Consider the following 13,620-nt stretch of genomic DNA (forward strand, 5'->3'; position numbering starts at 1 on the left):
AAGTTTATAGATGACATCTATTTGTGTAGAGTTGAAGGTACTCTGGAGGTCAGGATTAGGAATCAGAATGCACTAAGTACAACTAGTCAAAGAGCCTGAGGCGGAGTTGATTCAGTCTTTGTAGTTTAGTCTAAAATGCAGAGATTAAACTGAGAAACAGCTGGACAGACATTTACTTTTGATTTAGAAAATGCAGCTGCAGTGACTAAGGCCAGAAGCCGGGGGGAGCTACAGCATGGCTTTCTGGCATGTAGCTAGCATGGACTGTGTGTTCACTTCCTCTTCCTGCTGTCCCCCAGGCCCATGGGATTTGCAGTTTAGACTTACAGCAGTAGGATTCTGCAGGGTTCTCATCACTTCCTCTTCCTGCTTCCAGGTGCCTCTGGGATTTGTAGGCCATAGTCGCACCCAGCAGTAAGTTTTTAGCAGGGCAGGGCAGCTCTGTACTTGGGGGAAGGGAAATTTAACCTCTCTCTCTGGCCCCAGATGCCAGCTCCCCACTCAACACTTCTCTGCTGCAGCAGAAAGCCCAGCCCAGCTCAGGGCTGGAATGCATACTGGGATCCTGGGGGACTGTGATTTAACTTGAACCAGGAAGAGGCCTGGAAAGAAGATTCATAAACCAGTTTCACCAAAATCAGTCAAGTCTGATATTACATTCAGCTAGGTTTACTTTCAACCAGTTTCAGCCATTTTGAAACTGGCTTATGTGTACTGAACTTCTATTCTATTCCAGGTTTAAACCAGTTTCTGATCACTTAAACTCATTTATGTGTAACTTCTGCCCCTAGCCCTGGAGGAATGAGACAAAATGGATTTCAGTAAGCATACGTGCAAAATCCTGCGTGAAGGGTGGAACAAGCATATACATAAATACAGACTGGGGAGTGGCTGGTTAGGATGTAGTACTGTCAAAAAAGGACCTGGGGCTTATAGTGGACTACAAGCTGAATACAAGTCAATAGTGTCCTCTTGCTGTGAAAGAAGCCAATAGCTCACCAAGTTTTCTTAACAAGGGTGTTGCTTGCAAGTTAAATGAAGTGATTCTCTCATTACATTCAGCACTGGTAAAGCCTCAGCTGGAGTACTGTGTCCAGTGTTGGGCACTGCATTTCAAGAAAGACATGGACAAATTGGAAAGAGTCCAGTGGACAGGAACAAAAATGATTAGAGGTCCAGGAAACATAATTTAAAAATTTTGGAAGAACTGAGATTGTTTAGTTTGCAGAAGAAAAGACTGAGGGAGGATTTGATAACAGTCTTCAAATACTCTTATAAAGAGGATGGTGATAGATAATTCTCTGTGGCTCCAAGAGAAAGGACAAGAAATAATAGTCTTAAATTGCAGCAAGGGAAATTTAAGTGGGATATTAAGAAAACTTCCAATGTTGTTGTTAAGCATCAGAAAAAATTACCAAAAGAGGTTGTGAAATCTCCATCCTTGGAAGTTTTAGGAGCAGGTTACACAAATTCTTGATTGGAATGGTTTAAACAGGGATGAACCTACCTTGAGCAGAGGGTTGTACTAGATCAGTGGTTTTCAACTTTTTCTTATTTGCAGACCCCTAAAAATTTTCAAATGGAAGTACAAACACCTAAAAAAATTTCAAATGGAGATGTGGACCATTTTGGAAATGGAATGCCTTTTCTAGGATCTGAAACTTTATTTTCAGTCATCTATTGCAGACTTCTTAGACATAGTCAGTGCACCCCTAGGGGTCTGCAGACCACAGACTGAAAACCACTAGAGTAAATCACCTGTTGAGGTGCTTTCCAGCCCTATGGTCATTTATGTAGCAGTCATGAAAGATGATTCTAGTGAAACAGTTTTGACTCTCAGAGAAAGCAAGGCCAGATTTCAAGAAGTCAGAAAGAAGGAGGATCACAATAGACAAGATGAGAAATTATAGGGATAGACAAGAACTGCAGCAGTGACAAAGGATAGATTCCGGAGATTTTATATAGTGCAACTTTATTCAGCAACAACATCAACATGGGGAGCAGTGGCATAACCAGAGTGGGGAGACCAGGATAGCCACCCCAGGAATGGATATGGGGAAAGAATGAGGTGGAAAAAAATATCTGCCACTGCAGCCACATGACTGCACCAGCAGCAGTAGTGACAACTAGAAATTACTGCTCTCTCTGTGTGGCAGCTGCCCCAGATGCCCAGCCAAATCATTATGCCACTGATGGTGAAAGATGAAAGATGGGCTTGTATTTATGTGTATTTACTCTCTAATTTTAAGTGTTAGCTACTACAGAATGGCCCAAATTAAAACCCCCTATGGGAATCCCTCCAAACTTTGGGTAACTCTATGATTCAACCCACTCTCTAATGTACACTGTCACTGTCAGTCATTGTAGCAGCATTCACATTTACAGCTTGATCTGACTTCCAGTACATGACATATATTGAGTCTGATTTTGTAAGATAGGCAGGGATGTGAGCCAAGTTTGGCAGGACCAGATTGAGTTCTTACTTTGTTTTATCTGTCAGCTTTAGTGAAGAAAACTTGGTTTGCTTTGTCATGCCTTGCTAAAGTGTAAAATGTAGATATCACACAGCTAGCCAGTAGTGATAAACCATGGCATTGTTAAAAATTGGCTCACATCATCTACTTAATCTTGCTTCAGATTTTATGCCAAAAGGATTATTCTTTTAATATACAGATAATAATGGACATAATTTTGTTAAATATAAAGTTTTTCCCCAATCAAGGAATAATCCTCAAATCATTTTTTTAAGTCTCATTTTGGTGACTTTGCTCTTCTCAGCCATATAGTGTCCATCATGATCAGAAACAAATTATTGCAAGTTTGTCCTGACCATCTTTGAGACTCAGGCTGGTTTGGAATAATGTTGCTTGCTTTGTATTATTTTTCTAGATCTGAGTGTTCTCATTTTTCTACTCATTATCATTTTGGAGAAAGCATCAAACACAATACCAGTGAAGGGAGGATAATGGTAAAAAAAGACCTACTGTGAATAAATTCTCTGAACATGACATCTGCAAATGCAATTAGCATACTATTGAACAAGTTACTGGCTAAAAATAGTTCTGATGATTAACAGATTGTTTCATGGCCCTATTGAAGTTTACGTAGTGTATCTACTTTCTCCATATGCATCTAGTTATCCTCCATGTTTGGCTGATGCTAGACTTCATAAAGCCACATGACAGGGGAAAAAGAGTTTATAGTCAATTCGCTCTCAGTTTGCAACTCATTGGGTGCTTTCAGACGAGTGTGCACGTGCCTCTTGCCCCACCTCAAACCTGCTTGCCAGGGCAGGTTTTTGTACTGCTGGGGCCAGGACAGGGCAGCTTTTTATACTGCTGGGGACAGCACAGGTCCTGGCCCCAGGCTCTAGCTCCCCCTGGCTGCAGATCCGGGAGGAGCCAGACAGGCTTATTTTGCCCCAGGTGGCACAATTTAGATGTTAGATGTTAGGGGCGGAAGGGACCTCTATAGATCATCGAGTCTGACCCCCTGCATAGGCAGGAAAGAGTGCCGGGTTCAGATGACCCCAGCCAGATGCCCATCCAATTTCCTCTTGAAGACCCCCAGGGTAGGGGACAGCACCATCTCCCTTGGGAGCCCATTCCAGATTTTGGCCACCCTAGCTGTGAAGAAGTTCCTCGTAATTATCCAAAGTGCATGTCTGAGCATGTGCGCTGAGGCAAAAAGCCTCGGCTCAAATTTGCACCGCTTCTATTTGAGCTGCTGCAAGCACATGTGCTTGCATGTGTGGATGCTCTCATTGGATGTATCTACATGTGTCCCTATGGTGCAGTTGTTACTGTGCCATACTGGCGGTGGATGTTTATTATTAGCCACTATGTCACTATAGCTGCAGCATCAGAGACTGCGTGCCATCAGGGACTGCGAGCAGGAGATAGACTCCTACTGCCAGGCTCTTCTCCCCCAGGAGCCGCAGGGTAGAGCACCGTCTCCCTCCAGGACTAAGGAGGACTCTGGGACCTCCTGCTCTGCCCAGTCAGGGGCATGGACCAAGGTGGTCAAGGGCCCTAAGGCCCGCCGCACCAAGGCCCCTCCCTCGCCGGAGCTTAGCAACAGGTTTGCACCTCTTGCAGCCCCAGCAGAGCCTGCTCAGTTGCCAGCTCCTGCAGGCAACCCAGGCTCAACCGCAGCTACTGCCCCCACTCTCCCCAAGACAAAACAAAAGGTGTTTGTTGTGGGAGACTCCATCCTGTGGGGCACTGAGGGGGCAATCTGCCACCCCGACCCCTTAGCCCGGGAAGTCTGCTGCTTCCCGGGGGCCTGCAGCTGAGACATTGCGGAGAGGATCCCACAGCTCCTCCGGCCCACAGACCACTACCCTATGCTCCTTATTCACGTGGGCACCAATGACATGGCTTGGAGCACCCCCAGCCAGGTCATGAGGTGCTACAGGGAATTGGGAGTGGGGCTTAGGGGTCTGGGAGCTCAGGTGGTGTATTTGTTGATCCTCCCAGTCTCGGGCTATGGGCTGAGGAGGGAGAGGAGGATCCACGCAGTGAACCAAAGACTGTGGAGCTGGTGTCATCGGGAAGGCTTTGGCTTCCATGACCACAGCCCGCTCTTTGGCGAGAGAAGCAGTGAGCTGCTGGGAAGAGATGGCCTCCACCTCTCTCCCCTGGGGAGGAGGCTCTTTTCAGCCAGGCTGGCTGACCTGCTCCACCGGGCTTTAAACTAAGCCCACTGGGGGATGGGGGGACTACTGCCACTGCTGGCCCGCTGAGCAACCCTTGCAAAGCCAGCAGACCAAGGCACTTAAGGGAGCCCACCCCTGCCCCAGCCCTGGCACAATCTGTGAGCAAGGCAAGAGCCTGCAAGGGCACACTTGCCTGCTTGTACACTAATCCCAGGAGCCTGGGCAACAAGCAGGACGAGCTCATCCTCCTGCTCAGTGCAAAAAATTATGACGTCATTGGGATAACGGAAACCTGGTGGGACTCCACCCATGACTGGACCACGGGTATAGAGGGCTATACCCTGTACAGGAGGGATCATGTTGACAAAAGGGGCGGGGGTGTAGCTCTCTATGTGAAGGAAAGCTACATGTCCCTGCAAGCTGATGTTGGCGACTGGCATGGACAGCTAGAGACCCTCTGGGTAAAAATTTGTGGGGAATACGGCACAGGGGACACAACAGTGGGAGTCTACTACAGACCTCCCACTCAAAGTCCTGAGCTTGACCAGGAGTTCGCCCAGGAACTGACTGAGGCCGCTTGCTCCAGGACCTTGGTTGTCATGGGTGACTTCAATTACCTGGACATCTCGTGGGAAGATCACTCAGCAAAATCCGAGCGGTCGCAAAGCTTTCTCTCGTGCGTGGATGACCTCTACCTGACTCAAGAAGTCTATGGGCCAACGAGAGGCAAAGCGCTGCTCGACCTGGTACTGGCTACGGGGGACAACCTAATCGGCAACCTAGTGATTGATGGGAAGCTGGGTGACAGCGACCACGAGCTGATCACGTTCACCATCTGCCGTAAAGCTGGAAAATCAATCAGCAGCACAGAAGTCCTTGACTTCAGAAAAGCCAACTTTGACAAGCTCAAGAGGCTTGTCAGTCAGGCCCTCAGGGACCATGACCCCAGGGAGATGGGAGTTCAAGAAGAGTGGTTGCTTCTCAAGGAAGTGATCCTCAATGCACAAGCCAAATCTATTCCAATACGGAGGAAAGGCAGCAAGAAGGCACAGCAGCCCCCCTGGCTCTCCAGGGACCTAGCGGACCTCCTGTGGCTAAAAAGGAAAGCCTACAAAGGATGGAGGACGGGATTCACCTCCAAGGAGGATTATTCTGTGCTGGTCCGGTTCTGCAGGGAGCAAACCAGGAAAGCCAAGGCTGCAACTGAACTCCAACTAGCTTCAGGCATCAAGGACAACAAAAAGTCCTTTTTCAGATATGTGGGGAGCCGGAGGAAAAGCAAGGGCAATGTTGGACCCCTGCTAAACCAGATGGGGCAACTGACAACTGACGCCCAGGAAAAAGCCAACCTATTAAATAGGTACTTTGCGTCAGTCTTTCATCAGTCCCACGGGACGCCCATGCCTGCTATGGGACAGGGAGATCCGGGTGAGGGGGATCCCCTACCCTCCATAAATGCTGACCTTGTGAAGGAACACCTTGAGAAGCTGGATACCTTCAAGTCAGCCGGCCCTGACAATCTGCACCCCAGGGTACTCAAGGAGCTGGCGAGCGTCATAGCCCAGCCCCTGGCACGGATCTTTGAAAACTCCTGGCGCTCTGGTGTAGTGCCCGAAGACTGGAAGAAGGCCAATGTGGTGCCGATCTTCAAGAAAGGGAGGAGAGTGGATCCGGCTAACTACAGGCCCATTAGCCTGACTTCTATCCTGGGGAAGATCTTAGAAAAGTTTATTAAGGAGGCCATCCTTGAGGGACTGGCCCAGGCTAACATTCTAAGGGACAGCCAGCACGGGTTTGTGGCGGGTAGGTCTTGTTTGACCAATCTCATTTCCTTCTATGACCAGGTGACCTATCACCTGGACGAGGGAGATGAGATTGATGTCATATATCTTGACTTCAAAAAAGCTTTTGATCTGGTATCCCATGATCACCTCTTGGCCAAACTGCCCAGTTGTGGCCTTGGCTCCACCACGATCCGCTGGCTGGGAAATTGGCTCCGTGGTCAGACCCAGAGGGTTGTAATCGATGGCAGTCACTCATCGTGGTGCCCTGTGACCAGTGGGGTCCCTCAAGGCTCTGTCCTGGGACCCATCCTGTTCAACATCTTCATTAATGATGTGGGCATTGGAGTCAGGAGTGGACTGGCCAAGTTCGCCGATGACACCAAACTTTGGGGCAAAGCATCCACGCCAGAAGATAGGTGGGTGATCCAGGCTGACCTGGACAAGCTCAGCAAATGGGCAGACGAGAACCTCATGGTGTTTAACACCGAAAAATGCAAGGTTCTCCACCTTGGGAGGAAAAACCTGCAGCATCCTTATAGGCTCGGCAGTGCTACGTTGGATAGCACTACAGAAGAAAGAGACTTGGGGGTCATCATTGACCACAAGATGAACATGAGCCTGCAATGCGATGCTGCGGCTAATAAAGCGACCAAAATGCTGGCGTGCATCCATAGATGCTTCTTGAGCAAATCCCGGGACGTCATTCTCCCCTTGTACTTGGCCTTGGTGAGGCCGCAGCTGGAGTACTGTGTCCAGTTTTGGGCTCCACAATTCAAAAAGGATGTGGAGAAGCTTGAGAGAGTCCAGAGGAGAGCCACGCGCATGATCAGAGGACAGGAAAACAGATCTTACGATGATAGGCTGAGAGACACGGGACTCTTTAGCCTGGAAAAGCGTAGGCTCAGGGGTGATCTGATGCCCACCTATAAGTTTACCGGGGTGACCATCAGGATCTGGGGGAACGTTTGTTCACCAGAGCACCCCAAGGGATGAGTAGGTCAAACGGTCACAAACTCCTGCAAGACTGCTTCAGGCTGGACATAAGGAAGAATTTCTTTACTGTCCGAGCCCCCAAGGTCTGGAACAGTCTGCCAGCGGAGGTGGTTCAAGCACCTACACTGAACACCTTCAAGAGTAAATTGGATGCTTATCTTGCTGGGATCCTATGACCCCAGCTGACTTCCTGCCCTTTGGGCGGAGGGCTGGACTCGATGATCTCTCGAGGTCCCTTCCAGCCCTGATGTCTATGAAATCATGTTTTGTAGCATCTCATGGAGATGTACTCAATACAAAGTAAGTAATTATTTGAAATATCTTGGGATTTTTACATTCAAGTGTAGAAACTGTTTATTTAGACATGTTTAGGTTTGTCAAAATGTACCTAGAGAAGTTTATATGCATGACCTTTCTTTTCGTTATAAATGTAACCTTTTTATTGATTGTGGATGCATGTCCAGAAATACAAAATTTCACTGTATAACCATGTAGGTGAATCTTTAAGTATATTCATTTCTTTTTTTTTGTTTATGGTTGCAGTAAAATATATTCACTAAACACAACATTAGGAGTTCTCCAAACAAATGACATCCTGTTGCTGAATACATAGTTGCATTGATCATAATTGATCAACAGGAGTAATATACTGTTGTTTCATTCACAAGGAAGGAAATAGAGCTGACAGGAGTACTGTGTAACAGGCTTCTAAATTTCTGTGCTACAGAGAACCCTGACAGAAGCTTATTCAGTCTGAATGCTTGGCTTTTATCAGCTATAATACAATTTTTAGATTTAAAGACACTTATATTTGTACTAGCCAATGGGTATGCCTACACTGCAGACTGCAGTTTAACTGCAGTCCATGTAAACATACTTGTGCTAACATTAAGCTGGCTATCACATGTATGATAACTGTATAAAAGGTCTGGGACAGGTTTTGCAATCTGTGCTGAGCTGCCTCAGCTATGCTGTTGTTAGTACTGAAACCTGCTAGTTATTGTGATGAGGTGGATTATCTCTTTATGGGTACAGACATTCAAAAAGTCAGAGGTGGAATTGATCTGAGTGACTCGATTTTCTGTAAGCGGCATATTTTAGATCAGTTGCAAGCAGAACACACATTTACCCTTTGGTGGGGGGTATAAGGGGGAAGGGAAACTTAAGGTGCCTATACATGTGCAGCAAGGCTGCTCTGATGTACTATAATTACAGTGCATGGGAGCATGGTAATTATGGTGCTCCAGCAGACTCCAGCATCATGTGTATTACCGTCTTTGTGGTGAAAAATGGCAGCAGGGGCACTTTAACTAAAGCTCATTCAATGAGCTTTAGTTAAAGCACCCCTGCTGTCATTTTTCAGTATGGGGATGCCAATACATGTGATGCTCTGGGTGCACCAAAAGCTGCTGTAATTAAAGCATCCCCCCACTCCCAGAGCATGTTTATAAACACCCTTACACTGGGTTCTGTCATTTTTAAACCAGTCTATGTGTGCAGAACTTCTGTTCTGTTATGCGTATAGACCAGTTTCTGATCACTTATACTGGTAAAAGTCTAATGTCTATACCTGGCCTCTGGGATTCTTTTGAATCTACAACTCACACAGGCCAGGCATACACCATTTGCCCTTTCCTACCCCAGGATTGGGCTGAATGCTTGGCTTTTATCAGCTATAATACAATAGCTGCACAATCAAGAAAAGGAAACAAAGTAAGGAAGAGTATGGTCTGGAGTTTGGTGGGCTGATTGAGTAGCAATTCCTCTCTTGGGTCTAAGTGAGTAGGCCAGGCTTCAGACACTGTTTTTCTGATCTGGGGCCCTGTGATAAGGGCCGTAGGCCTTTTTATTTTGAGGCTGCTTCTTTCTTAAAGGCTTCTTGAAGGGAATATATTCTTTTATTTATTTTGGTTCTCCCTTGGCTTGTGCCATTGACAGTAACAGTAAAGAGAGATCCTACAGAAACTGTCGATTCCTATAGCTTCCTAAAGAGGGCAGCTACATGTAAAACCACTTTTACTATTTCCTTTTGTGTAGTGTACTTCAGTAAAATGAATACAGTAAACAATGCTTGAGGTAATCATTCACTGATTTTTCCTATGCACCATACCTATGGCCATTCAACCTTTCTACTTACCTTCTCCTGCTATGGGCTATCCATTTGATTATTAATAAAAGTACTAAAACTCAGTTCGTTTCTTTGAAGATAGAGCAGGATTTTGAGTTTGGAGTTGCGTCCTTCAGAGTGGGTCTGATTGCTTCTTCAACTTCTGTTTATACAATTTTACAAAATTTTGGCAGGAATCAAGAGAACATACCAGGGTGTTGGCTTTTATGAATCCCCTAGGATGCAAAAGTCAAGCTGACTGGATGAACTTTGGTTACATATTCCAGACAGGCACAATGACTCTATTTATTCAGGCTTGGCAGCCTGAATGCAGATTGACTCTGTGGGTAATAAATTTTCACAGCCACAAAACTTCAGCAGCAACCAACCTGATCCTGAGGAAGAAAATGCATACAAGGAAGCAGACTTTGGTTGCAAAAGACGTTAGATTATTATTCCATATATGTGTACCAGTCAGTTAATTTATTTGGCTATTGACTGACATGAATGGCATAAATGATTTCAGACTTTTTCCCTCTTAAAGGAACTGCTTCCTATTACAAAATTTTCATATTGTAAAAGGACAAGAAGAAAAGAAAAGAAAAGAAAAAAAGAATTTTCTCATTACAGTTGGCAATTTCCTTTTAATATTACACCCAAGACTGGTTTAAGTTATCCTGTGACCTCTACAATGAAGAGCATAGAATTATAATAGCAAGGTTTTGCGTGCAATTCCATACTTCAGGAAACTGAAAGGCAATGACTACCGCAATTCAGTATTCTGAACAATCTTAAGTATAATTTTGACACCTTCATGCTACGCTACAAAGCTTCAGACATTTTCTGAGTGAGATGATGACAAAATGATTACTCCATGCTTTATAAAACAAAATGAATTAGCTCCTTAACTTGCAGATTTATGTTAACTACCTATCTACCTGTTAATTGTGTGCTCTTCAACTATTGATTGGGGATTTAAATGTATATGTTCTTCAGTTTGTTTGGAGTAAAATATGCCAACAGGAAATTTTCCTCTACATATTAGAGTCTATGATCATTGCCTGTAAAATTACAATGATCAGTTTAAATGGATAAACTATACTCATTAAAGGGGAAAGGTACATTTAAGTCATTAAAATTAAGAGACTGGCTAATAAGTGTAGATAATGTAATTACTGTAGGCTCACACACACTCTGCTCAAACCTGTTTTCCTTTGCTTCTCTCAAGTCAGAGAATCTTGCCTGCTGTTACTCCTAAAATACGGTACAGATTCGGTAATGCCTTGCACACGTCCTCTATTGAAGCTGTTATGTATCCATTTCTCATCTTGATTTCTTTACTACTATCATTTACATCCTCCTCACCTGGATGAAAATACATATTTCTGTCTTCAGACCTTATCAGAGACAATCGCATTGTCCCAAGCTGAAGCCTAATTCATCAGATCCTACCCTTGATTAAGACTCAGCTCTTCTCTCTAAACTAAGGGTACACTACAACACTTAAAATCAGACTTGTCTTTTGCTAAAATATTTATATCATACTCCCTGATCTCTGTAATACCCTTGTGCTCTGTTATTGTCCCCCCAGACATTATTTTCCCTCTTAGAGCATGTGTATCCTGAAAGTTTACTGTATCAGACAGTGCTATATAGAGAGGCAGAGCCAAAAAGATTTTTTCAGTGCCTTATGAGCATGGCAAAACTGTTTCTGGTAAAGGGGTAGTGTGTATGGAGCAGTGCAATATGTTTGAGTATGCTGTTGCCTGGCATAGTAAGTTGGAAGTGTAGACAAGACATGCCCCTACTTTACCTTGCCTAGTTCATCTATAGGATGTCCATTAAACTGTCTAGACATACAAGAAAAGTAATGAAATCTGAAGGGTTTCATGGTGAAATACATTAAACAAAAGAAATTGTATAAATATGTTAAATAATTTAATCCATGTGCTGAATCTTTTTACCATCTAAGAGCTTCATTTAAAACTGGTGAAATGTTAGCATATCTAATATTAAAGGGTTTTAACTGGTTTATAGTTTGGAAGATGTTTTAAAATAATAGACATTACAGCTGAAGAATCTGAAGACAACAAGATCAACATTTTCATGCTGGAGTGCCTTGAGTCGCACATTTAACTTCATGCCTCATCAGATACAAACTAATCAAATCAGTCCCTGATTCGGGCTGAATCCGAATCCTAATCAAATATGGTCTGTTTTGCACACCCCTAGTAATTACCACGCTCCAGCAGACTCCAGCGTCATGTGTATCAGCATCCCTGCACTGAAAAATGGCGGCGGGGGATGCTTGAACTGAAGCTCATTCAATGAGCTTTAGTTAAAGCACCCCCACCACCATTTTTCAGTGCAGGGATGCTGATACACATGATGCTGGAGTCTGCTGGAGCGTGGTAATTACCACACTCCAGCAGACTCAATTAATTTAGTGAGCTTTAGTTAAAGCACCCCTGCCACCATTTTTCAGTACAAGGATGCAGATACATGTGACACTCCGGGTGCTTTAGTTAGGGTGCTTCTCGGAGCCACTCTAAAACACCCCTTCCCCCGCAGCACGTCTAGAAACACCCTTAGTGCATATAGAGTCGGGGTGGGGGGTGCTGTGCTTGGTTTCTGGGGGGTCTAAAGAGGAGTTTTAGGCTTTCAGATTTACCTCCAGCTGCCTAAATTTATATCTGCAAGTTTAAAGAATCTGAATCTTTACAACAGAATTCTTTTTTTTGTTTAATGGACTGATCCAAAAATATTTCTGGGATGCATCAAGTAAATAAATCAGGAGCAGTGTAGAACATTTCCAACAAGTACAGTAGTTAGCACAAATAATCTGGCATGAAGCAAGCACATCTGTTATTATGTTTAGAGTACTTTCAATTATTTTGATAACCTCTACACATACTTAAAAAAATACCGGCAAAGTATTACTTTTAAAGAAATCTATCTTAGTGTTAACCATTCTACAAAGGGGACATCTGTACCACCTCTACAGTAAACCTAAGATCACCTATGAGAAACAAGCCACAGCCACTTGCTTTTGTTCTGTACATGCTACATGCTGAAAAAGGACATTTGGTTCCTGTCAGATGGGTCCAGCACTGCTCTCCGGAGCTCTCAACGTACAGAGATCTTGAGTATAACTTTGGGCATGCTCCACAAAATGCTGCATGGCGTTTTTTTAGTATGTGGCACATGCAGAATAGGAGTGAGTGGGTGGGACTTGTCTCCTGGCAGCAACCCTATGATTACCATACGGAGTGTATAGGCATATAAGTTGCAGCTTAATGCAGTAGCTCTTACCTGATCATTCTCTTCTTCATCACTACTTAACTTGAGGTCATCTTCTAGCATTCTGGAGAACAAAAAAAAGAAGAAATGTATTACCATTTATCAAAATAATTTAGATATGACATTTCATACTTTCTACAAAGGCAAAGTTTAATAATGTGCTTTTTGTATAAAAAATTAAAATATAGTAATTTATCTCAGTTACTGCACATAAATGACATCCTTCTTATGGTTATTCTTAGCTAGCAAATCCCCATGAGCTTGTTAATTCTTTTCTGAATATAAATACCTGAGGGAAACAAATGTTTGCTACCAGTAGCCATAGATTTTATAGAAAATGATTGCTTTGTGCATCGTCAAGTAACAAATTTTTAAACAGCATAAAAGAAACATTCTATTGATGCTGACAAATAGGCACTCCCAAATAAAGGAAAAGATTGCTCCATAAGGCGTAAAACTTACAAAATGCAAGTAAATATGTATCCTAGCAGGATTGTGCTATCAAATATGATTCACTTTGTTTCCTAAATGCCATGGTTGCAGTGTTAAAAGTTTGAAGCAACAATGACTTATTGACTGAAATAATTAAAACCAAAATGTATTGTTGTAATACTCAGAAGTATTTACAGTTCTCATTTGCAAATTGAAAACAATGCACTTTTTCTAATAGGAATCTCCTTTTCTAGCACCTGCACTCTAAGTTATTTAATTTTGTTTGCAAAAAAGGGGGGCTTGTTTTTACCTCTTAGTACTTTATTGCAGCCTACCATTAAGATAAC

At 43.8% G+C, this 13,620-nt stretch overlaps 1 protein-coding gene across 1 annotated transcript in view; it reads right to left on the bottom strand.

Moving 5' to 3' along the window:
* The window catches only part of AFF3 (ALF transcription elongation factor 3), a 628,646-nt gene that overhangs the window by 144,060 nt on the left and 470,966 nt on the right, over positions 1–13,620 (bottom strand). The window contains exon 8 of the mRNA XM_090020433.1: positions 12,854–12,905. Within this exon, the coding sequence (XP_089876559.1) occupies positions 12,854–12,905 (52 nt within the window). The remainder of the gene's footprint in view (positions 1–12,853; positions 12,906–13,620) is intronic.

This window comes from Crocodylus siamensis, chromosome 1 (genome assembly GCF_052110815.1).
Source record: "Crocodylus siamensis isolate JL-2025a chromosome 1, ASM5211081v1, whole genome shotgun sequence".
Lineage (NCBI taxonomy): Eukaryota > Metazoa > Chordata > Crocodylia > Crocodylidae > Crocodylus > Crocodylus siamensis.